A 26,491-nucleotide genomic window follows, 5' to 3' on the forward strand; every position below is an offset into this window, starting at 1 on the left:
AAAGATTGTTGTTTGGGGCTTTTTGCCTTTATTATTATAGCTGTAGAACAGCTGAAGATCAATAGGAAATGGGGAGACAAGAGAGGTGGGACATGCATGACATGCTGCAAAGGGTGGAAGTCTTGACTTTTTAGCCTCTAGTTTTTGGGCACTGACTCTATTGCTGACCCCAACATCTTTGTTTTTAGTTGCAGTGCCCAGATGTAAGCATGCTATTGTACAATATCAGCCAGAGCAAATAAAAAGTGGGCATAAAGCCCTGATGGATGTCACCTGACAAGACATATTTATCATTGAAAGTCTGTTTTATTTTATTTTAGGCCTGCTGGTCATGAAGATGTTGTAAAATACTCTTCTCTTTTAGCATTCAGGTCAATGTTTTGCAGCCATAGCTTCATTTATTTTAATTTGTAGTAGGCTGTAATTATGTTGATATAATGAAGTTTATTCATGCTATTGAAAGTATGTCTATATATGGTTGAATACATTTTGTATGGATTATTTTCTTACAGAAAATATTAATATTTAATATGAATTAATATTATATTATTTAATATTATTAATATTACATATTATTATTATTACAGTCCTTGGTAAATACACTCATAGCTACTGCCATCTACTGGTTGAGATGGTAAAGATCAGCTTGATCTGTATTCACAATCAAATAGTCAAATATCACTGCTAACAGTAACAACTCACACAATAATTACATGAATCAAACCATATTAAGATCCGTATGACATCAAATATAAAGATGAACGCTATCCATCCATCGAATCTATTTATTGTCTATTTGGAATGGACATATCACATATCAAATATCCTCTAGGCTTTTATTTTGAAATACGTGACCCACGTCCTGGTCACCTGTTCCTTCATTTCATTCTTCAAAAGCATCCGCTTGGCTTTTACAGAAGAAAAAGTGAAAAAAAATGGTGGTGAATAAAGGATTAAAAAAACGGTCTGGGTAGTCTGGCTCCCGTTTAAAATGGATATTGTTTTTCATTTTATTTTTTTCAACCAATTTGACTGGCTTTAGAGAGACTTTTTCTTTACCGTTTTAACATTACATAATGATTCACCAACTTCAACTCAACCAAACTACTGCGTGTCGTCATGCTCGTCTCTGAATCTGATTGGAGAAATGGTAGAGGTGACCTCCGACTGACCATAGACATAAAGAGTAGACGCCTCATCGAACGTTGGGCCCATAGACATATAAAGAGTAGATGCCGCATCGAACGTTGGGCCGCGAGAAATGCGGCCGCCATCTTGGACCGGTCCTTCTCCCAGATCAGTTCTATGAGTGACTCGTTGAGCCTCTGAGTTGAGCAGCAGAAGGAACAAGATGCCAGAGCACTGTGCAGCGTATTCCTGCTCTAATCTAATATTACAATATTACAATTCATAATCAGTACGGTACAGTACAATTTTAAACAATTATACATAAATCCATGCATTTTTGAATGTTATAGTGAGTCCCTCAGGCTGTGGCAGGTAGATACATATTTAGCTGCCAGAGGAGCTGCTGTCCCTTATTTTATTATTATTATCTTGTCACAGTAGAGGCGTGGAGATTAGCCTCTGTGGGAATGTTAGTTAATTTACCCCCCGGCCAGATGTGTGTGTGCAAGCCTGTGTAGATATTAAAGGAGAAGCAGGGAGGAGAGGGGTTGTCGTACATGTGGTCTAGTGTAAATGGATTGCACATTTCCAGCATTAGGTCAGCGGAGGATGTGCTGGGGTTTCATGAGAGGAAGACACTTCAGAGACAGTTCATCTCAGGTCACCTCAGATATTCTCAGTTTTGTTTTTTTAAATATTGAACATGACATTGACATGAATTATGAGATCATTTTTCATGTCATGTCACTTTTTTTTTAAAGTTTAGACTATCAAAGGAGAAGTGACAGAATCTGATCAATATCCTTTGCTGTTAAACTGTTTCATCAAACAGGAGCAACATGATGTGGGCTTTATTATAAAGAATGAATTAGAGATTTACGAGGCAAGCGTGAACATGTATTTCCACTCTGTGCCCGATATTCTCACAGCTGAACAAAATGTTCCATACATTTTTACTTGGTTCTCCACATCTCCACTTAAAGCAGGACGAACGTCACATGTTTGTAAACCAGAGCTGATGATTCCAGGCTTTTTTAGTTCAGTTGTACCAGAGAAGTTGAAACAGTCTGAAAAGAAAAAATCATAAATTTATTTAACTAAGGAAAAATCTTAAATGGTTTGTATAATTTAAAATGGATATTACTGAACTATGCCCCGTGTTTTTGTTTGCACATTAAATACAATTACTACATAATTAAAATATGTAATAAAGAAGACATTCACATAATTAGACCTTGCCTAAAAACAAGGACACAGTCATTTTAGATACTATACAAAGTTCTCCTACAACATCACTGTCTTTACCAATTAGAGCTACACTCAAATTGGTAACTGTGCAATAACAAAACAGTGTGAAAATGATCGATTTAACAAAATGTTATATATATTTTTATACCACACACACACTCGCTCCCTCTCCTCTCCACTACCACGACTATGCGACTGGCAGAGCATGGATCATTTCTGAATATTTGTAAACATATAGGGTTCGGCTCTTGGTTTCTTTTTAGTGCTTTAAATGAAAGTGTGTCTGTTTGACTTGTATTTAGATGTGTCCAAAATGTCATCTCTCTCTCTCTGACCTAATTGTATTGATACTCTTGATTTATATGTATTTTAATTTTCTCTGAGTGTGTGTGTGTGTGTGTGTGTGCGTGCGTGTGTTTGTGTGTGTGTGTGTGTGCTTGCGTGTGTTTGTGTGTGTGTGTGTGTGTGTGTGTGTGCTTGCGTGTGTTTGTGTGTGTGTGTGTGTGTGTGTGTGTGTGTGTGTGTGAGAGAGAGAGAGAGAGAGAGAGAGAGAGTGAGTGAGAGAGAGATTTATGTATTCATGTATGAAATATAGCCTATTAATCCTCTATAAATGATTTCTCTTGTTGTGTTTATATTTATAGTGTTTGTAAAACACCTATCATACATCACATAAATCATATATCAGAATATTCTATTACTGTTAATCCCACTGTGAATATTAAAATACGCTGAACCGTGTCCTGTCCTTACACTGAGTGGAGCGGGCGACCGGGCCAAGATGGCGGCTCCACCGCTCGTCAGCGCCAATAGGCCCAACGTTCGATGAGGCGTCTACTCTTTATGTCTATGGTTGGGCCTATTGGCGCTGACGAGCGGTGGAGCCGCCATCTTGGCCCGGTCGCCCGCTCCACTCAGTGTAAGGACAGGACACGGTTCAGCGTATTTTAATATTCACAGTGGGATTAACAGTAATAGAATATTCTGATATATGATATATGTGATGTATGATAGGTGTTTTACAAACACTATAAATATAAACGCAACAAGATAAATCATTTATAGAGTATTAATAGGCTATATTTCATACATGAATACATAAATCTCTCTCTCACTCACTCTCTCTCTTTCTCTCTCTCTCTCACACACACAAACACACGCACGCACACACACACACACACACACACACACACAAACACACGCACGCACACACACACACACACACACACTCAGAGAAAATTAAAATACATATAAATCAAGAGTATCAATACAATTAGGTCAGAGAGAGAGAGATGACATTTTGGACACATCTAAATACAAGTCAAACAGACACACTTTCATTTAAAGCACTAAAAAACAAAAACAAGAGCCGAACCCTATATGTTTATAAATATTCAGAAATGATCCATGCTCTGCCAGTCGAATAGTCGTGGTAGTGGAGAGGAGAGGCAGGGTCCACATTTGAGCGAGTGTGTGTGGTATACAAATATATATAACATTTTGTTAAATCGATCATTTTCACACTGTTTTGTTCTTGCACAGTTACCAATGAGAGTGTAGCTCTAATTGGTAAAGACAGTGATGTTGGAGGAGTACTTTGTATAGTATCTAAAATGACTGTGTCCTTTGTTTTTAGGCAAGGTCTAATTATGTGAATGTCTTCTTTATTACATATTTTAATGATGTAGTAATTGTATTTAATGTGCAAACAAAAACACGGGGCATAGTTCAGTAATATCCATTTTAAATTATACAAACCATTTAAGATTTTTCCTTAGTTAAATAAATGTATGATTTTTTCTTTTCAGACTGTTTCAACTTCTGTGGTACAACTGAACTAAAACAGCCTGGACTCATCAGCTCTGGTTTACAAACATGTGACGTTCGTCCTGCTTTAAGTGGAGATGTGGAGAACCAAGTCAAAATGTGTGGAACATTTAGTTCAGCTGTGAGAATATCGGGCACAGAGTGGAAATACATGTTCACGCCTGCCTCGTAAATCTCTGATTCATTCTTTATAATAAACCCCACATCATGTTGCTCCTGTTTGATGAAACAGTTTAACAGCAAAGGATATTGGTCAGATTCTGTCACTTCTCCTTTGATAGTCTAAACTTTAAAAAAAAAAGTGACATGACATGAAAAATTATCTCATAATTCATCTCAAAGTCATGTTCAATATTTAAAAAAAAACAAAACTGAGAATATCTGAGGTGACCTGAGATGAACTGTCTCTGAAGTGTCTTCCTCTCATGAAACCACAGCACATCCTCCGCTGACCTACTACTGGAAATGTGCAACCATTTACACTGGACCACATGTACGACAACCCCTCTCCTCCCTGCTTCTCCTTTCATATCTACACAGGCATGCACACACACACACATCTGGCCGGGGGTAAATTAACTAACATTCCCACAGAGGCTAATCTCCACGCCTCTACTGTGACAAGATAATAATAATATAATAAGGGACAGCAGCTCCTCTGGCAGCTAAATATTTATCTACCTGCCACAGCCTGAGGGACTCACTATAACATTCAAAAATGCATGGATTTATGTCTAATTGTTTAAAATTGTACTGTACCGTACTGATTATGAATTGTAATATTGTAATATTAGATTAGAGCAGGAATACGCTGCACAGGGCTCTGGCATCTTGTTCCTTCTGCTGCTCAACTCAGAGGCTCAACGAGTCACTCATAGAACTGATCTGGGAGAAGGACCGATCCAAGATGGCGGCCGCATTTCTCGCGGCCCAACGTTCGATGCGGCATCTACTCTTTATATGTCTATGCGACTGACTCCTGGTTGGCTCCAGCCAACCGTAGGCTGTAGCCATCATCACTGTGCGACACGTCAGTTTGTGTTACCAGGTGGTTTTAGCCATAGATATAAAGAGTAGATGCCGCATCGAACGTTGGGCCGCGAGAAATGCGGCCGCCATCTTGGATCGGTCCTTCTCCCAGATTAGTTCTATGAGTGACTCGTTGAGCCTCTGAGTTGAGCAGCAGAAGGAACAAGATGCCAGAGCACTGTGCAGCGTATTCCTGCTCTAATCTAATATTACAATATTACAATTCATAATCAGTACGGTACAGTACAATTTTAAACAATTATACATAAATCCATGCATTTTTTAATGTTATAGTGACTCCCTCAGGCTGTGGCAGGTAGATAAATATTTAGCTGCCAGAGGAGCTGCTGTCCCTTATTTTATTATTATTATCTTGTCACAGTAGAGGCATGGAGATTAGCCTCTGTGGGAATCTTAGTTAATTTACCCCCGGCCAGATGTGTGTGTGCAAGCCTGTGTGTGTGTGTGTGTGTGTGTGTGTCTGTGTGTGTGTGTGCGTGCGTGCGTGTGTGTGTGTGTGTGTGTGCATGCCTGTGTAGATATGAAAGGAGAAGCAGGGAGGAGAGGGGTTGTCGTACATGTGGTCTAGTGTAAATGGATTGCACATTTCCAGCAGTAGGTCAGCGGAGGATGTGCTGTGGTTTCATGAGAGGAAGACACTTCAGAGACAGTTCATCTCAGGTCACCTCAGATATTCTCAGTTTTGTTTTTTTAAAAATTGAACATGACATTGACATGAATTATGAGATCATTTTTCATGTCATGTCACTTTTTTTTTTAAAGTTTAGACTATCAAAGGAGAAGTGACAGAATCTGATCAATATCCTTTGCTGTGAAACTGTTTCATCAAACAGGAGCAACATGATGTGGGCTTTATTATAAAGAAAGAATTAGAGATTTAACATGTGTTTCCACTCTGTGCCCGATATTCTCACTGCTGAACTAAATGTTCCACACATTTTTACTTGGTTCTCCACATCTCCACTTAAAGCAGGACGAACGTCACATGTTTGTAAACCAGAGCTGATGAGTCCAGGCTTTTTTAGTTCAGTTGTACCACAGAAGTTGAAACAGTATGAAAAGAAAAAATCATACATTTATTTAACTAAGGAAAAATCTTAAATGGTTTGTATAATTTAAAATGGATATTACTGAACTATGCCCCGTGTTTTTGTTTGCACATTAAATACAATTACTACATAATTAAAATATGTAATAAAGAAGACATTCACATAATTAGACCTTGCCTAAAAACAAAGGACACAGTCATTTTAGATACTATACAAAGTTCTCCTACAACATCACTTTCTTTACCAATTAGAGCTACACTCAAATTGGTAACTGTGCAAGAACAAAACAGTGTGAAAATGATCGATTTAACAAAATGTTATATATATTTTTATACCACACACACACTCGCTCCCTCTCCTCTCCACTACCACGACTATGCGACTGGCAGAGCATGGATCATTTCTGAATATTTATAAACATATAGGGTTCGGCTCTTGGTTTTTTTAGTGCTTTAAATGAAAGTGTGTCTGTTTGACTTGTATTTAGATGTGTCCAAAATGTCATCTCTCTCTCTGACCTAATTGTATTGATACTCTTGATTTATATGTATTTTAATTTTCTCTGAGTGTGTGTGTGTGTGTGTGTGTGCTTGCGTGTGTTTGTGTGTGTGTGTGTGTGTGTGTGTGTGTGTGTGTGTGTGTGTGTGTGTGTGAGAGAGAGAGAAAGAGAGAGAGAGAAAGAGAGAGAGATTTATGTATTCATGTATGAAATACAGCCTATTAATACTCTATAAATGATTTCTCTTGTTGTGTTTATATTTATAGTGTTTGCAAAACACCTATCATACATCACATATATCATATATCAGAATATTCTATTACTGCTAATCCCACTGTGAATATTAAAATACGCTGAACCGTGTCCCGTCCTTACACTGAGTGGAGCGGGCGACCGGGCCAAGATGGCGGCTCCACCGCTCGTCAGCGCCACTAGGCCCAACGTTCGATGAGGCGTCTACTCTTTATGTCTATGGTTTTAGCTGTACATTGGTGCACGCAGTGGAAAATGGCGAGCTGGTGTGTGCGAGCATTGAGAAAGAGCTACTTACTTGTAGTTTCACCTACGATAATAAGGTAACGTACTAAATATCTACTTTGTGATATTTGCCTGCCACAGCAACGCTAGGTACGGTTTGCCAGGATAGTGAGCTCCTATCGTCTCAGTGCATGGGGAAGTATCAACGTTAGCCAGCTAGCATAACTTTCGTAACCGACCGTGGTCCTTAATGTTGACCTTATGTGAAAGACAGTTAATTGGACCAGTCGTGATTTTGTTTGCCCATGCGTGTGTTTGTAATTGTTAGAATAACTGCTAGAAGAAGGATGATGAAATAACATGATACTATGAGGGATGTAGTTCAGTATTCGAGGAACGTTGTTCGTTTTTTTAATCAGCTGGAGTGCGTTTTATAATACTTAGACTTCCGTAAGTGTTTCCTCTTTTCTTGAATGAAGAGAATGGTAAACCAAACTACATCGTTTTGTCCACATTTTCGCAAATTAGATATATTTTTGTTTTATTGGACTGTACCCTATTCATTTTGATCTATTTATAGAATAGAGTAGAATACAATATAATTACTTTAATGTTCCCAGACTGGGAAATTATTTTGTAACAGCAGTAGTAGTGGGTCAGCAAATAAACACTCTGTACATAACATGAATATAATCCAATATATACATAGTGTATATATACAGTGCACAGTGTGCTATAAACAATAATAATATATACAACAAAATATGCAAAATATACTACAACAGTAATAACAATAATGATATATACAACAAAACAGTAGAGAGACCAGAGTTTCTATTCGATTTGTATTTGTTTTTGGGGTGGGGCAAATTTAACAAAAACCACTATGGCAGCCAAATCCCCATGGCCGTGGTAAATATCTAAAAGCAATACACAGGTATAGGGTTCAAAGCCAGCTATTAAAAATATGATGGTAGAATCAACAGTCGCTGTATGGAAGCTGCTGTGCACAGTTTGGTCACACTTCAAAATCGTACCCTATCACAGAAGTAGTGCACTATATAGTGTGTACGCCATTTAAAAGTGTTGTTCGAATTATCCGTGGTTAATTTTATTCACTTTGGACCTTATTAAAGATGTAAACCTAAACATTCCAAAACAGTCCTAGTTTATTTCCTGTTGTATTTTATTTGAATGACATCAGCTGACAGGTAGTTAGAAAGGCCACAGGATGTCGCCTAGCCACGAAAATAGACTTTTTCAATGAAAAAGGTACATTATATCCTCCATTGAAAAGGTCCATAGACCTTTGCTTGGCAACAGCCTTGTTCCTTGTCAACTTCCTGTCAGCTGATGTCAGTCACATTTAGAATGTTTATGTTTACATCTTTGAAAAGGTCCATATAGCCCACTATAAAATACCCGCATAACCAAGTCAAGTTGCTTTTGAGTGAAATTGCTTAGGGGATGATGACCTGGACAAATGAGAATATTCAGAGGTTTATTGATCTTATTTGCACGATGGCGTAAATTCTGTCTCTACATGTTTACAACTCTAAGAAAACTCAGACAGCGTTGGAGATTCACATATTCACAGATTGTTTGTTAAATTGTTTTGGGAAGAGGCTCCACTCTTAACAATGAAACTGAAACTTATCAGAGGTCCTTTATTTAGTTTGTTTCTGCACTTGAAGCAACATGGAAGGTCCAAAACGGTCTGATTTAAGATTAACAAGCTGGAATGTTAGGGGACTTAACAAGCTAACCATACTGAAACAGGTAATGAACAGACTTAAAAAGCTACATTCTAAAATATTTTTTCAGGAAATTCATACCTCAGTTACTAAAGTTAAACAAGTAAAACGTAGGTGGCCTGGTCAAGTTATACATGCCACGTATAACAATTACGCTAGGGGGGTGCTAATTCTTATCCACAGGAAGATTTGTAATCGCCCAGGGAAGGATACTGCCTCGCATTGAATTTGGTCAGCATATATGGTCCTAATGAGGATAACCCTAAATCTTTTGAAGATTTCTTTTTAACCTTGTCTTCATTTTATGGCTTAAACATTATTGGCAGGGATTTCAATTGCACTTTGAACCCGTTGGTAGAACGATCTACAAAAAGTGATCCCCATAAAAATCAATCTAGAAAAACAATTTTACAATATATCATGGCTTTGAACTTATCTGAAATCTGGAGAAAACGTAACCCAGATATATTGGAATACTCATGCCATTCAGAAATACATAAGTCTAGGTCTCGCATTGATTATTGTTTAGTATCACAAGAACTGGTATTGAAATTCTTTATCATATGTCATATATATGCACATATGTACAAGGGTAGGAATACAAAAGTGCATCAGGACAAAAGGATAACACAAAAAAGCCCAAGGGCTTATTTCCATTGTGGTCCCTTCGTAGTGTATGCATTTGTAAGTGTGATGTGTGAGAGTGTGCGTGTGTGTCAAATGCAATGTATATGATAGTGTAGGAAGGAAATAAAACAACACAATTCAATCAAACACATACAAACATACACATATACACACATACACATACATAAGTTAAAAAGATACCAATAAATACCACCATCTTATGACTGTCTGATACTCAACCATTTTTTAAAGGCGGTTTTGAAACTCACTAGAGAACCCATTGTCTTCAGATTGGTAGGTAATCCATTCCATAAAACTGCCGCTGAATATAAAAAAGAGCCCTTTCCCAAGCAACTTTTAAATCTAAATACCTCTAAATTAGTAGCACTTCTCCTTGTGGAGTAGCTGTGTGTGTGTTCAGTATTCTAGAAAAATAATTATATAGATATTTAGGTACCTCATTTTTTATAATTCAATGCACCATACACAGTTGTATATAATTTACACTGTTCTCTACTTTCAGCCACTTAAGGCTACTAAAATGAGCAGGAGTGAGATGAGTGAGAGGTTGAAGCTTGAGAATCAGCCTCACTAGTTTGTTTTGGGATGTTCGTAATTTAGTTTTGAGGTTTTTTTGGAAGGTTAGTAAACCATGAGGTGCAGGCATAGCCAAAGTGACCTTGAACTAGGGCCCCGGTCAGTGTCTCTAAGGCTTTTCTATCAATAAGATGGGAAATTCCTAGATAAGTTAGTGTTTTGAGCTATAATCTCAGATTCACCCACTACTACCTTGAACCCAGGAGACTTCCTCAACTTTGAATTTGAACCAAATAGGATTGACTCGGTCTTACCTAAATGAAGGGACAGCTTGTTTTCAACTGGCCAAAGACTTTCTGAAGTTCTGAACTCAGTACACTCTCCACTACAGCTTTATCTTGGGGGGCGATAGTTTCCCTGCTCTAGCTTGCTTCCCTTTTTGTGTAAAGGGGTTACCCTTGCCCTTTTTAAATTCAGTTGGAAATTTGCTTTGTTCAATGGACACGTTGGTTATGTGGATTATGCGGGTTATGCATGTAGCTATAACTTCTGCAGCATCTTGAATGAACCTTGTGCGAATATTATCCAAACCTGTTGCTTTATTAGGATTTAGACTTTTGAGCTATTTGAGAATAGCATCGCTGGTCAAGGAAAAAGTATTTATCTGGACTCCCTTCTGCTGATAAAACTGTTGAACATGACTGTCACCATAGAGCCCTACTTGATTCGGCAACTTTCTTACCAATGTGTTGGCAATGGTTGTAAAATAATTATTTAAACTGTTTGCCACTTGTTGTGGGTTAGGGTTATGCATTAGGGGTTAACTGTGCCTTATATATTCATGTTGAGGTTAAATGATCTGGTTTTGACTTGTTTGCTGTATTGCATTTTCAGGGTCTTCCATAGCTTCCTGGGGTCGTTCCTATTTTCTGCTATTCTATCATTAAAAAATCCTGCCTTGGCCTTCCTAATCAATTGGTTTACATCATTCCGGTGTTTTTTATACTCCATTAGCAAATTCTAATTTTTAATCTTTCTCAAAGAATTAAAAAGATCTTTTCTCCTTTTTATGGCTATTAAAATGTCTGCATTTATCCAGGGCTCTGTTCTGGCTTTTATACTGGGGCTAGTGTGTCTACTGCTGCCAAGAACAATGATTTGAAGTATAACCAAGTTTTATCCACTTCTGCACAATGTAAACAGGAGACCAATCTGTATCACTTAATAGCGTACACAAAGCCTCCTTGCTGTAGTTTTTTAAAGATCTAGTTTTAATTGTATTATGACAATTGAACCGTGCTTTCTTGATTTTATGTGTACAAAAAATTATTGAATGATCGCTAAGTCCATATTCTATTACACCACTTTTCAGTATTTTTGATTGGTCCGATACAAGTATTAAATCAAAGATGGTTTGGGTATCAGTACTGACCCTTGTGAATTGTGTGATCAACTGGTGTGAATCAAATAGGCTAGTAAAAGACCTCAGAGCTTTACATATGAAGGCATCCTTCTTCAAGACGTCTGTATTAAAATCACCAATCATTATCACCTCGGATTCAACAAAGTCTACGGATTTTGCACAAGTTTCTTCCAAAAGTTCATAAAAGTTTTGTTGATCCGGTGGCCTGTAGCAGGCTCCTATTAAAATGGGTTTGGATTTAGGTAATAAAATGTTCAGCCATACAGCCTCTACATCAACATGATCCAACTCGGTTCTAACATTGAAGCCTATGTCTGCTCGAACGTAAACACAAACCCCTCCCCCTCTCCGGTTTCTGTCCTTTCTGACAACCGTGTAATTTTCAATTTCTATCTCGGCATCATTTATGGAGCTATCTAGACATGTTTCAGAAAAACTCAACACTGCGATCTTACTTTTGCAGACCAGTAGCCTGATTTCATCTAGCTTATTGAAAAGGCTTCTTACATTGAGATGAATAATGTGTAGACCTGTTTTTGCGAAGACTGTGTCCATGAATTGTCCATCTGTTCTCAAAGTTGATTCCTTGGCAGCGAGCGTTGATCTTAAGTTGTTATCTGAATCCACATTGTTTGAGTTTGGAGCAGATTCTCCCAGTTCTCCGCCTGTTCACAGGCAACGACCCCCCCCCCCCCACACACACACACACACACACACACCCATTTGTTGGCGTCCTCCTCCGGCAACTGTCCATCCATCCTCCACGCGTATCCAAAATTATGGATTGTTATGACTGTATATGTCATTAGTGATCATTCCCCCATTTCTGTTTGTACAAATGGAGAAACTCCAACAGTCTGATATAATTGAATGGCATTATTTGTTCAATTTGTTACCAAGATATGGACTTGGGGGATATATTATGGATATAATTATTATATACCAACCCTACTGCATGTGTAATGACCATTAACTACAAGCACTACACATGAACCGCCACTGTCCTGCCTTGAGGACATTGTGTTAAAACACATGAAAGGGAAACGCCAAATCTACTATATACTGAACACAGCACTTCTCTTGCATGAAGAGGAATCTAGTCATGACAGAAGGAGGGCATGGAGTTTAGATATTAAGGAACATATTGAAGAAGCTGGGTGGGTGAAAGCTTGTATAAAAGCTCAAACACAAACCATTAATACTCTCATGAAACTGCTACAACACAAGTGGTTAATGAGGACATACATAATCCCTGAGAAACTCAATAAATGGTCCCCTGACACTCCAGGTACTTGTGTGAAGTGTTCGACTGAGAAAGGCCCTGCGTACCCTGCGTAGCAAAACTTTGTATTTTAGGGATATAACCAGATAGCTTTTCTGTTAACTCTAAGTGTAAGACTCTGATCAACTTTGGCCTGCAGGAGGAGGATTGCGTTGTCTTGGAGAGAGACTAAAGTATCCTCTACACAATCATGGATTAGAAAGATGGCAATGTATGTTACGTTAGAAAAGCTAACCTATGTAATCAGGGGTAAAGTACAAGAATTTGAAGAGATGTGGACACCGTTAATGGACTTTTCTCAAGCAACAATAGATCCAATCTCTCTGTAGGGCTATTGAGTGACAATTTTATTTCAATTTATTATAATTATTTTTATGTGGATATCTCAATTTGTGTGCATGTCTATTTTTATTAATAATGTTTATTTACTTTTTGTGTGTGTGTGTTTTGGGTTATTTTGTATGTATGTGTATGCAGTAAGGTTCGCCTGCATTTCATTGTGCAACCTGTGTGTTATGTGTCAATGTGTTTTGTGTGCTCTTATTGAAAAACAATAAAAACATTGTTCAAGTAGTTCCATCTCTACCTGATTTTGATCAATGGATCAATTTCTCCTAGTTTTTCATGGTGTTTCTCTCTCTTACCTTCCCACCAAGAGTGTCTCCACGACTCTTATGCACAGCCACCCAACAGGAGAATGGCCACAAGTCAGAGGAGGAGGCTGAGAAGCCAGAAAATACACTCCTTGTAGAGAAGACCCAGCTGAGTGAACAGCTCAAGGACATGACAGTAAGATTCTTTTCACACATGTGACTGCAAACCTAAAATTATGTAAACATTAGACAGCAAACACAAATGTCTGATTAAGGTGGACTAGGGATCCAACAGGGTTTACCCGCCTAGCTCCCTAGTACAAAGACCGTTAAATCCAAAATGTGAGCCCGCATGTAACAGCAGCTCATTCTCCGGTGTATTCTTGATCTAGTCTTGAGGACATTTTTATCATGCTGAACCATGAAATAAAACAAACCTCTGAAGGTGAAGAAGAAGGTTGATACAGTTGTTGTCAGATAGCTCTACTGGTCACATGACAGTCTGGGGGTCTTGAAGGTTTTCAACCTGACTGACCGATTTCAGGATTTCACACCATCCTGTTGTGTCATCCTGTCAAACAAATGTCTCTAAACATAAGACAAGCAGTACTGTCGACGTTAGCTGCTTAGCTCCGTCGTCAGGGTTACTGTTTATTATTAGTCGCTAGCTCACTGAAAACTTGACAGACGTAACTGTTTAATACTTTATTGTTGTTGAAACAAGAACTCTACCGATTCTAAATCCACCATAAAGACCAGGGTATTGGTCTTAAAGACGCTTTGCATCCTTAGCCTTTCGTGGTCATTAGCCTTGTATGCTAAATACTTCGAAACAGCACTTTTGCTTTGTTCTTTTTCTACTAAAACTGCTAGTGAAGGTCCTCCAGCATCAGCTCAGTGTTGTTAACGTGATGAATCAGCATTCATGTGGTCAGAGAGACGAGCTGTATCTTCTGTCTTGTTTTGTCTGGTTGGTATCTAATCCGATGCTAATTTTTAGTAGAGATTATTTTCCGAGTATCTTTTTTTTTTGACAACCCTATCTGTGAGGCACCTTTGAACAGTTCACACATAGCACTCAAACATCTATTCTTGTCATGGCTACTCTTGCATACAAGAAAGTTCAAAAATCGTCAGAGTAGTTTCTGAGGAGGAGGTCTACGACTCACTAAAATAAAAAGCACTCACGGAGATGTTTCTTGTTTCAACAAAAAGGGTTTCGCATTTATTTACATAAACAGAAATATCCTCCAGTTGACTTCAAACCATAAGCAAATAAAAAACGTAATTTAGCGGTTGATAAACTGTTTCACTCCTCACTCCTTCAACACAAAAAGCCGACCAGCAAACCAGCTGTTCTCTCTCCTTAATCGCGGGAGGAGGATGGCCTGACTAGAAGGAGGAGCGCCATAAACAACAAAAACAATCATAATAAATAGTAGTTCATGTACATTACACATTCTAAATAGTTATCATTATCATTATTTTATGCCATTACCATATACCATTTTCCAAATAATTAATACAAAGAATTAATAGGCTCCAACAATTCTCAAGCACCAGGCCAACACTGATTTGCCTCTGATCTGGGGCTTTTATGTGGAACTATTAAAACTGTCAGTAAGTGATAAATATGACCAAAGTGCTGTAGCTTGAACAACATCTTAGCTCAACTGTTTCCTTGTGTCTTCTTTGGCGTATAATTTATCACAGCTTTTTATGCCTGAGCCTTATAATGTTAATGGTTAACTGTTTCTTTTAGGAAAAGTACAAGCGGGCCTTAGCAGACACAGAGAACCTCAGGACGAGGAGTCAGAAGATGATCGAAGATGCTAAATTATACGGTAAGGATTTTTTTTTTCTTATCTCTGCTGGTTTTTACATATTTCAAGTGGATCCCCCACGTAATATGCCATGTATAAATCCTGCAGAAAATAATCTGTTGTAGATAAATTATTCTGCAGTTGAATATTCCAATAACTGGATGTCACAAAAGGGCAACTTTAGACCTTTTGATGAAATTGTGTCTTGAGAATGTACTTGTTATAGATTTTTATGACAAGCTTTTTCGAATTAGAGTATGCATTTTTTTTTTCCATTCCTGTTATCCAATGTAAGCTCTAAAGGGGAAGTTAGGGTAATTTCAAGTGGGTATGAATGAGGTACTATCCATAGTCATTGTATTACTACAGTAGTAGAATTCAGTATGCCTTCAGTTTGGAGAAACAGGCCGGATTACCGACACGGAAGTAAAGCAATGTACTGCTGTTGACAGGGGAAACACACGCAGCAGCAAATGTATTTTAGCCCCCAAAAGGCCCATGTAAAAAAACAATCTACATTAGTTTCAAATGTATGCTGTATTTAGAATATTTTCACCGGTTAACTTGCCGTCACAGCCCTGTCTGATGGGGAACTGAAGCCATTTGGTATTTTTAAATGGATAAGTTTGGATTTACCACACACAGTCACACAAAAACACAAACCCCAAGCATACTTTACTTTTTCAACACAGCACAAAAAAAAACATAATATATCAGCCCTAGTTGGGTTGACCAAGATGGTAGCGCAGATGGCTGTCTTGTCTCAAGCTCCTCTTCAACTTTGCTTTTTATTATTTATTACTGTATTTTTGTATTTGTGTCTACAACCCCAATTCAAATTAATTTGGGACATTGTGTCAAACGTAAATAAAAAAGAATACAATGATTTGCAATCCTTCTCAACCTATATTCAGTTGAATACACTACAAAGACAAGATATTTAATGTTCAACCTTGGGTTTTTTTTTTGCAAATATTTGCTTATTTTATATTTTAATGCCTGCAACACATTTCAAAAACACTGAGATTGCTTCATAATCAACAACAAGTGCTCAGATGTGGAGCTCATTTCTTTGGACTGTTCTTGCAACCTAGAGCACCTCATGATTGGATGCAGGCTTTATTTTCCCAACAAGTTTACATTGGTAATTCTCACATTGGTGTACATTCCACCGGACTCAGACACCAACCAAGCGCTTGATGAGCTGTTTGGGGTTATCAACAGGAAGGAGACCTCATAGCCCATGGGGGGTTTCACTGTGGCCAAGTTACCACCAGTACATCAGCCTTTCTACCCAGACTCAGACAACTTTATTAATCCCACCAGGGGCAATTGAACTCTGGTCTGACTAATCAGACTCTGATTGCATCGCTGCTCAGCTTGACAGAGTTTGATATGTTTAAGACATCTTACAATAACTTAAACACACACACACAAACTCTGTGATTTGCTACATCAGCAAATGCGTCGTTGGTGTCGTGCCACTGATTACTGTATGGACATTCCCGAATCAGAAGCCCTGGGTTAATGAATTGTATGAATTGAGTTGTATTGCTGTCTGGCTAAAGTGTCAGGCTTGCTATTGAACACTTTAACCTTCTCCCACTGTTCCCATACAATTTCCTGAGGTTCTTCTGGCAGCTCAACTTAAAGCTCCTCATAGCAGCACTTGGGGCACAGGCGTACATGCTGTTTTTTTGTTTGTTTGTTTCACACACAATAGCTGCTAGAAGTTGATAGATGCATGAGGTTTTGAGCAATCCCTTTTGCTTGAGTTTTTGTGTTTTCCTTTCTTGTCCTGGGGTGGAGGAGGCCAGTGGCTCACTGGCTCGTGAACACCCAGGCTGTGGCATGGGGTCTGGCGGCGACTGAGTCAGTGGAATGAGTGCTGCTGGAGCCTCAAAGAACTCTGGTGTAATATCCAGGACTGCACTCAGAAACAGAAATACTAGGTCTCAGGTAGCTCTCTTTACTTGTGTTTCTCTTATACATTTTACTTTTATTTTACTTGGATTTTTAAATCCACCTGCCACACTTTTTTTTTACCAGCCAAATTTTTTTGAGACTAAGGGCTCTGAGTCCTCAAAAGAGGAGGAGGAGCTGACACTCCCCTCTGCTTCTTCCACTTGGCGATCCCGACAGTGCATCACCTCTGTTGTGGCGTCGTACATAAGTGAACCTTGCCATCCCTTTCTGCTTTGTATCAAGAACGTCTTTTTTCTCTCTTTTTTTTTAATCATTCTCCTCATTCTCTTTTTGTTCTGTTGCAGCCAGCGGCCTCTTCACAGCAGCAATTTGCCGCCACATTTTTTATATTTCTTGCTCTTGTTTTATATTTTGTAAGTTCAAGAAAACGGCGGGGCTTAGTTAGCAACGATAGGCTATCTGATTGGTCAACATCACACAACACTTGCTCAATGTCGCGTTGTCTTATTGGCTACACGCCAACGTGGCAGGTAGATTGACAGTTTCACCCACCAATCACAAAAGTTACCCGCAGGTGGCGTCTGCCAATTTTATGTCTTGCATATGACAAATAAACCATTTTGAATTCTAGTTGCAAGGTTTAGAAGCCAAGTCAAACAGGTAATTTTCAGGTTTGCACTATTTTTTTTTTCTTGGGTGGAATACATCCGAACATATGACAGTTCATTTTTAACTTTAATATGAGGCATCATACAATGCACTGTGGCCCGACGAACGCCTCTCCTCATGAAACATTAAAGCCTGCACAGTGTGCTCAGGAAGGTTCCGAAGGTTCACCTTTCAACAAGACAATGACACTAAGCACACAGCTAAAATGACAAAGGAGTGGTTTAGGAACAACTCTGTGACTGTTAATTAATTAATGAGGAAAAAAATATTTTAGCAAATCGCTGCAAATTCACAGTGAAAAATGTAAGGGGCCTGAATACTGCTTATGTTTGCTTATGTATCTTATTAGCATTCAAAAATATACAGTACAAGAAACAGATCAGTACTGCATACTAAAAGGAGTGAACACAAAAGGCATTTGAAGATTTAAGAGTTACATCCACATTAAAAAGTATCAATACACAAGGACGCTCGGTGGTTTAGTGGTTAGAGCAGGAGCCCTACATACAGAGACCAGACCCTTTGCTGTCAATCTTCAGCTGTCCTAATAAATAAAGCTGTGAAAAAGCCCCCCCCCCCCACCAAAAAAAAAGGTTATGAAAGTTTAATGCATATATCAAATACATGTTAGTACAAGCCCAAATATGTCATATTACAGATAATGATTCATACAGCATAATTTAAACAAATTCAGGATGTCATGTCCTCAAACCAATTTGCAGACCTGCAGCAGGTGACTTAACCAAGAAATGAAAACAAGAGTAAAGTCTTCAACTCAAACGGAATTTAAAAAAACACATTTTAGAAAACCAACAGTTGACCAAAGTGCTGTACATGTCAACTTACATCATGTCATAGTAAATTCACATAAAAATACAGTAAACGGGTGCCTTGCTCAGCATGTCCTGGGGACATCCAGCAGCATTTAATTTGCATACCTCAGTTCTCTAGCTGGAGTGTGACAATTCTAGGTAGTTCCCTGAAAATGTCCAAACTGGCACACTGGAGTTTAAGCCCTGCCTCAGTGATCCTTTCTTTCTTTTTTCACCTTCTGCAGCTGAGGTCTTCTTCGGCAGCATGTTTTGTCCTACCTATTACCATCTCTAAACTTGTAGTGTAACTGATATTATTTTGTGGACTGTATAACTTTTTTTTAACCAATGCCACTGCTACACTACATTTGAGCATGTCACAAAAGACAACAGTTATTTCCTCCTTGTTGTGCCATTCCATTTCCTTTTAAGTCATATTCTAGTCTCACTTCAAAGCTGAAGTCTTATGGTAAACAAAAATTGATCTGCGATCTGTGGAAAAAGTCATGTAGCTCTACCTCCACCTTCTACTCCCTGTCTGCACCTAATGGCATCTGCTAGATTCCACGTTGCCCAACCAAATCAACCAATTAGTCTCTGATCAGATGTCTGATTTTGCTGCCAAGATATAGTGACTGTTTTAGCACATATGAAAATAGATGATTTCACTTTTTAAGTTTCATTGTGTTCATACAAAGGTAGCATGCTGAATAATGTTCTAACTTCCTTCCATTACCAGGGATCCAGGGCTTCTGCAAGGACCTGCTGGAGGTGGCGGACATCTTGGAAAAGGCCACAAAGAGTGTGCCCAAGGAGGAGTTGACGAGCCAGAACCCTCACCTGCAGAACCTGTATAACGGCCTGGTGATGACTGAGGTCCAGATTCAGAAGGTCCTCACCAAGCATGGCTTGGTCAAGCTCAATCCTGATGGCCAGAAGTTTGACCCCTATGAGCATGAGGCCCTCTTCCACGCCCCTGTGGAGGGCAAGGAGCCCGGCACCATTGCCATAGTAACCAAAGTAGGCTACAAGCTTCACGGTCGCACTCTCAGGCCAGCATTGGTGGGTGTGGTCAAAGCTCCCTAAAAGTGATAATTTAATTCTGACAAAGTTGTATTTGATATGCTGCCTGAGTGATGGATGACCTCAGGTATAGCAGACTGGTCAAGCGTCAAAGACACAGGAAACCAACTGGATTGAACTTTGTATGTATGTTAAAGGGCAGTCTTCGCAGTATGATTTCAGTAAGTCATTTCAGTCAGTTATTGTCAAAGATTGCAGAGGCTATCATGTCTCCTTTTCAACTATAAATCTAAACTGTAAGAGATGTAAAAGTTTTGCTGTTTCTGAGCTGCTGGTATCATTCCAGACTTTTTTTTTTTTTTTTAAAGCCCTAATAATGATCAACCTTACTTCTCAGTTGTCTTTTTTTGTGAAGTTTTGAATTCATTGTGTGAAAAAAGCAAGGAGCAGTACTGAAAGGTTGCAATGTTACTGATTTGAGCAACTGCGAGCGTCTGTGGCTGCTGTCAGGTTCGGTGCTCTACTCGGGACCAGAGAAGCAGATTTCCTCCTGTCCAGAGCAGCTAGCGACCACAGCCCGCTGGAGCTGCAGCTGCAGTTTTAGGTGCCTGTGTCTTCCTCCTCTGCTAGCGAGAGACCCCCGTAGCGGCGTGCTTCCCCTGTCCCGCTGATGAGTCAGAGCTAACAATTAAAGTTTGCTGCACTAAATCATGGTGGATCATAGATTATTACGTTTATATATTCCTGTTTTGTGGGGGAATTGGCAACTAGAAGCCACTCTTGTCAAGCTCTCTGTGGGTAGTATCTGGAATCGAATGCTCTTCCTTGGTTCCCTGGATGTTAACACTGAATTTTTTAACCTTGAATTTATGAACATTGAAAACTAAGTTATTCAGTTAAAACGCTCAGATACGTATTTTCAATACATAAATATTCAGTGCTAGAAATCCAATATCTTTTTAATTTCAAAATCTGATGGCACAGTTTTACCTTTATAGTATTAGCTCAGTCAAATTTGAACACCGAGATGATACACATTTTTACATTTGGCCAAAGCACTGTAATGGTCTGCTGTTGCGCTGGTTTTATTTATTCACACAGAACCCAGGAAAGGCAGTGCAATATGCGTCATGGTGTACTCCAAACCCACCCACGGCAACCTGAAGACATGGGTGATGGTTTTCCATGGACCTGACCACAGACGTTTTTATCACAAAAAGTTAATGTGATTTGTACTGAGAAATATTAAAAATGATGAAAATCTATTCACTAAACGAACGCACAGAAGACCATTGTTCTACAATTTATTCTCTACATTTATTTAAGAAGATTAGATCCATTCTAAATTACAACACAATTAGATTAATATGCACACACCTACCTGTCTCACTGGCCGGGGGGAGCACAACTCTTCTGTGCCTTACAGGAGTTTGGTAGGTATGTCACAAAATCAAGGTGTTGCTGGAGATGGTGGCTTAACGGTTATATGAAATAGTTTTCTTTTTCTTTTTTTAAAAATAGATTTTATTGATTTTTAGTAAAATAGAACATGATCATCATACAAGTGCTCTCTATATTCTCAAAACAGGAAGGAAGATAATCCACCATTCCAACCATAACTTCAGGTAGCTCACGTTTGTCCTTACCCCAAAAAGAAGGAAAAGGTAGCAGAAAATAAATAAATAAAATGTATATACACATATGTTTATATCAGTGGTGGCTGCTGGTCTTTCATGGAGGGGAAGCTAATTTTTCCGCCCTACATCATAAATGTGTTTATATGTAAATTCTACGCTTCATTCCTTTTCAAGAAAATGATCTGTGACCTTGTCGTACCAACTAGGCGTCTTTTCCAGGGACTAGGTTTATAGCCCGAATGATGAACAAAAGACGCTTTGGTTTTATTGTGAACATTTAGTGCTCAATATGCTGCAGTTTCCAACCAGGAAAGTGAATTAACTTTACGGACATTTGAATATGTACTGTACAGTAAAATATCTTAAAAAATTAATCAAAATAAAACCGTCTGTCTCCAAAGACTAATTTCACTTCAGGTACATTCTAGATGACCTCAGGTATCTTCTCCAAAACTTACAAAATGTTTCACTGTGGAATATCAGAATAAAATGCCCTTGAATATTTTCTGTACACTAGTATATTACATCATATTAAAAATGAAATCTCTTTAAACTTTCCAAATAGAGATTTATTCAATAAATGGTAAAATAAAGATCAATATAACAATCTTATAAAAATTGTACAAACAACGTCACATTATTAAATTAAACATTTTGTGAAAAATGCAATAAGTAAATGATAAAAAATTATTACTCCTGCATAGTATTGTTTTTTTCAATGTACATCCTTGTGAACATCAAGGTATGATCCATGTGTTGTTCTTTGTCAACAATTCTGCATATTTGTATGCTACATATTTTTTTCAAAAAATAAATACTTTTTATTCTAAAGAGGAGGGGGCGGTTAGTGTACCATGTCTATCAGTGCAATCTATTTTTTTCTTCTTTTTTTTTACAAAATAGTTTTAAAAAAAAAGTATAGATTGTTTTATTCATCTATTTTGCACAAACAATAGATAAAATACAATTAAAAAAAAGAATACTAGGCAGGCATCAACAGGGTACAACAACAGCTTGCAATGGAAATCAGTAAATAGAAACCAGTAAACAGTTCCATCATTTATCCAGGGATGACAATAAATTTAAGAGCACAAGCAGCAATTCCAGTTGGCTGCCCTGGCTTGTTCCAGGTCCTCAGTGTCCATGCCCAGGCACTGTTCATGGAACCATCTGTGGCATGTGTCACATTGGATCTATAAAACAACAAGATTATTTCTTGGTTACAATCACAAATTCAGTCAGTATTGTCTGAACATGTAATATTGCACATTATACATCCACAGTATGTTTTCATACAATAGTTTTGTAAACAATGAACATATTAAATTTACTGTCAATATGTCTGTATATCTTAATACTCATATTTTACCATTTCACCTGCTTTATACTTTATCTAATAATATTGCTTTCACAACCAAAAAAAACAACTCCAAATGCTACTATATCAGTTTTTAAAGGCAATGGAACACATGATATGCCACACTGCATTCCAAAGAAAAACCTCACCCAGTTTGTTAATGGGGGCCCAGATCCAAGGGGATTTTCCATGGAACACATTGCACAGTTGTTGCCCACATCAAACACTAAATTATCAAAATAAAATATAATAGTTAATACCAACATTTGCTACTTATGAAACACAGTGGTGGGCAAAACAACCCATTAAGCCCATGATAGGCATTAGCTAAACAACAATCTTCCAATACTACTCCAAGTAATGCAAAAACTGAAACTTGGTATTTTTTAATAATATAACCACAAATATGTAGAAAACCAAATAATTTGAAACCACAGCATTTTCTGTAGTTGCATTTGAATAAGCTCTTAAACGTGCATTACAAACTGTGACAATATTAGTTTCATTAAGATTATCTCTCCCTCTCTTATTCTGTGTATCTCAGTGCAGATTCTACTTCCAGCTATCCATGACTCTGAATCAATTGGTTTCTCCATTACTGCCATCCCTGCTGTCCAGATGTGCCTCACCTCTTCATCACTCCCCAGCTGATCATCCATTTGCCTTCCCTATTCACCTGTCACAATAACCTCATAGGGAAGTATAGCCTACAAGTGATCTGTTTGTTTTAACAATTTGCCTACATAGTTTGCCTGTGTGTAAATAAGGCCTTTTTTCAGACATGCATTACCACTTCTGGTTTGTTTTAGATCCAGTTTTTGGTAGGCTGGATTGTTGGTTTTCTGGCTTTAACCTTGATTCAGTTCTGCTTTTGGATTTTAGTAGAGACAGTTTTACTTGACACCAGTCTGCTGCCTTGTGTGTTTGAGTCCTAATAAAGGTGTATTTAGGTAAGTATTTCTCCACACCACAGACAAACACTATCCTTACAAACCTGATGCTTGCAGTATCTGGAGAGCCAATGTTGTTCTAGAGTCCTTCATTTCCTGTTTGGATGTTCCAAATAGGATATTTGGAATAACTGGAAAGTCCTTCATAACTGCTCTTGCCATCTAAAGACAAAACTATTAAAAGAAATATTCACAACATCATCTGTGCCCGTGTCTTCAACAGTGCAGCTGTTCTACATAACTAAAATAAATCGTATTCAGTCATTTGTCAGTTTTGTTCAGTCAGCTGTTCTTTTAAGCTATTTGAGGTTAGTCAAAAGTATCAAAGTATCTTTGGTTTTTAACACCACTTTTTTTTTTTCAAAATGATACAATATCTAAATTAGATACTATAAAAAGTACCAAAGAAATAAAAAAACAACATTTTCAACATAAGCTTTACACTTATCACCAGCTGTGCTGGTTCATAAAGTCAGTGGACACAAACCAACACAGTTGTTTCATCTTTACAGCTTTGGGTATAAAATCTGATTCTAGATCTGATTTTTTAAAATAGTTTCTGTACTTACCAAATTGTAAAATGTGGATATCATATCGCTTAAAAACATGTGGTATTGAACCTTAGATGAAACGACAGGAAAGAAAATTAACTGTGTTGGTTATGTGTTCGGTGACTTCTTCTGTACCATCATGAAAGCGATATTGAGTATCTTTTTATTAATACTAGAATTGTGTGTGAAAATTCTGGTGTCATGACAACTGTAATCCCATTTGATATGACCTGGCTATACATGTAATCACAAGTCAAGTTGGGCAGGGGACCAGAGAAAATTATGGAGTCTGGCATAGTTTTTGCATAAGCACACACTGACTATACATTAATTTTGGTGACCTCCGATTGACGTAATCGGGTGTCATTACCGCCGACGTGAATAACAATATTACCATCCTTAAGTTTATCCTTAGCCCGCAGTTTCAAATAGGACTCAATGTCGCCCGCTCTGGCCCCTGGGAGGCATTTTACTATGGTCCCTGGTGTCCCAAGTTCACATTTCTCAGAATGGAGTTGCCAAAAACCAGTGTTGTTTTCTCAGCAGGTGTGTCACTGAATGGAGAAAACTTGTTTGAAACGCGAACAGGGGGATGATTAACCATGGGCTTCGATTTAGAACTATGCTTTCCTCTCACAGTCACCCAGGAGCACCTAGACTGCTCAGAGATTGCCGGAGAGGGCTAGCAGAAGCTAACGCTACACTATGTGGCTTCGTACCGGCTAAAGTTATAGGTGGCCGGCTAGCTACCGTAGCACAAGACTGAGTTTCCATGGTGCGGAGCCGTGCCTCTAACTCACTGAGCCTCGCCTTCAGCGCTACAAATTCACTACACTTATTACATTTACCATTATCACTAAAGGAGGCAGAGGAGTAGCTAAACATACGACACTTCAAGCAAGAGAGAGAGCAGGGGAAGCCATCACCATCTGTGAAGCTGCTGTAAACAATTACATCGCAACCATCAGTTTTATAATGTGCATTTAAAATCAATTTCTATGCTCCTTTGCTAGGATACTATTACAAAGCAAAAAACTTTAAAATGTGTCTGTTCATTGTTATTACAACATCTGCTTCACAGACACTGAAGATTCTGAAAGCATGAGTAATTTACTGTTGGTGGACCCCAAACTGTCGCAAAATATCTAATACATAAAATACACAAATATAGATTTTTTTAAATTGAACAACGTGTTTTTATCTAAATCTATTTTGATGTTGCTAAGATGGACACCATTTTGATGGTAAGGCAAATACTGAAGATGAGAAATAACACTTTTAAACCTCTAAATGAGTTTTGGCAGAAAATACATACACAAGTATGTGACATCACTTTGTCCTTTGGAAGGCGGAGAAGTATTATCACAGGGCATGTGCATGGTGAATATCATGGTTTCTACCTCATTTTTGATTGGTGCAATTTGAGATGTTACAATTGTCCCATGTTACAATAGCTCCCGGTCTCCCCTTCTATTACTGTAGTTATAAAGACCATATAAATAAATAACAGGGGGTGGACTATGAACACTGTTCTCCTGTTTTTACACTTAAGTACAGAGCACTTATAATTACAGCTGAAGGCCAACCGAAGAGACAATTTTCACAACTACCATGAGCAAAGGACCAAAAATGTTTTAACGTTTTGGTAGCACAATATAGGCTGCAGCTGGGACATAAGTAGCCTAAGTTAGTCTTTCCTCTAAAATAACTCAAAAGTACTTAAAAATACTTGCAGAAAATGTCATTTCTTTTTTCCGCTAGAAGTCATTGCTACTCCGTCCGCTGTAGCCTAGGGCCTATCTCACGTTACCAGTTGGAACAAGTGTTTTAATGCAGTTCTACAGATTCATGCCATTATAACACCGTAAGTATCTGGCAATTACAAAATAAATTGCTGTCTGTATTAAGTGTTACCCATTTTGTAGCCTAATCAAATAACAGACATTAAGACATTGGACACGTTCAACTGATCTAACCCAGCAAACACATTACACAGGGTTTTATTATTTTTGGAAAAGTTTATTTACAGGCTAATTAGCCTAATTGTAAAGTTATTCTCTATAAAATGTATGATCGAGGGTACAGAACATTGTTGTTAATGTGTTAACTGACGGTAGACTTACCCTTGCTCTTTCTTCAACATGTTTTCTTGTGAGCAGTAGCCTAACTTTTGGAAATTTTAGCAAAATTTCACCAAACAGCAACTAAATTTCACAATGAAACACTTACAATTTTTGCCATATATCAGG

The 26,491-nt window shown here is 38.1% G+C and overlaps 1 protein-coding gene across 1 annotated transcript; it reads left to right on the top strand.

Annotated features, from left to right (window-relative positions):
- The first annotated feature begins 7,279 nt into the window (after positions 1-7,279).
- grpel1 (GrpE-like 1, mitochondrial) lies at positions 7,280-20,132 on the top strand. The gene is made up of 4 exons (XM_083915077.1): positions 7,280-7,376; positions 13,558-13,690; positions 15,257-15,338; positions 19,464-20,132. The coding sequence occupies exons 1-4, from the start codon at positions 7,309-7,311 to the stop codon at positions 19,808-19,810; spliced, it is 630 nt and encodes a 209-aa protein (XP_083771203.1). The 5' UTR covers positions 7,280-7,308; the 3' UTR covers positions 19,811-20,132.
- The last annotated feature ends 6,359 nt before the right edge of the window (positions 20,133-26,491 follow it).

The sequence above is a fragment of the Echiichthys vipera genome (assembly GCF_963691815.1).
Source record: "Echiichthys vipera genome assembly, chromosome: 6".
NCBI lineage: Eukaryota > Metazoa > Chordata > Actinopteri > Perciformes > Trachinidae > Echiichthys > Echiichthys vipera.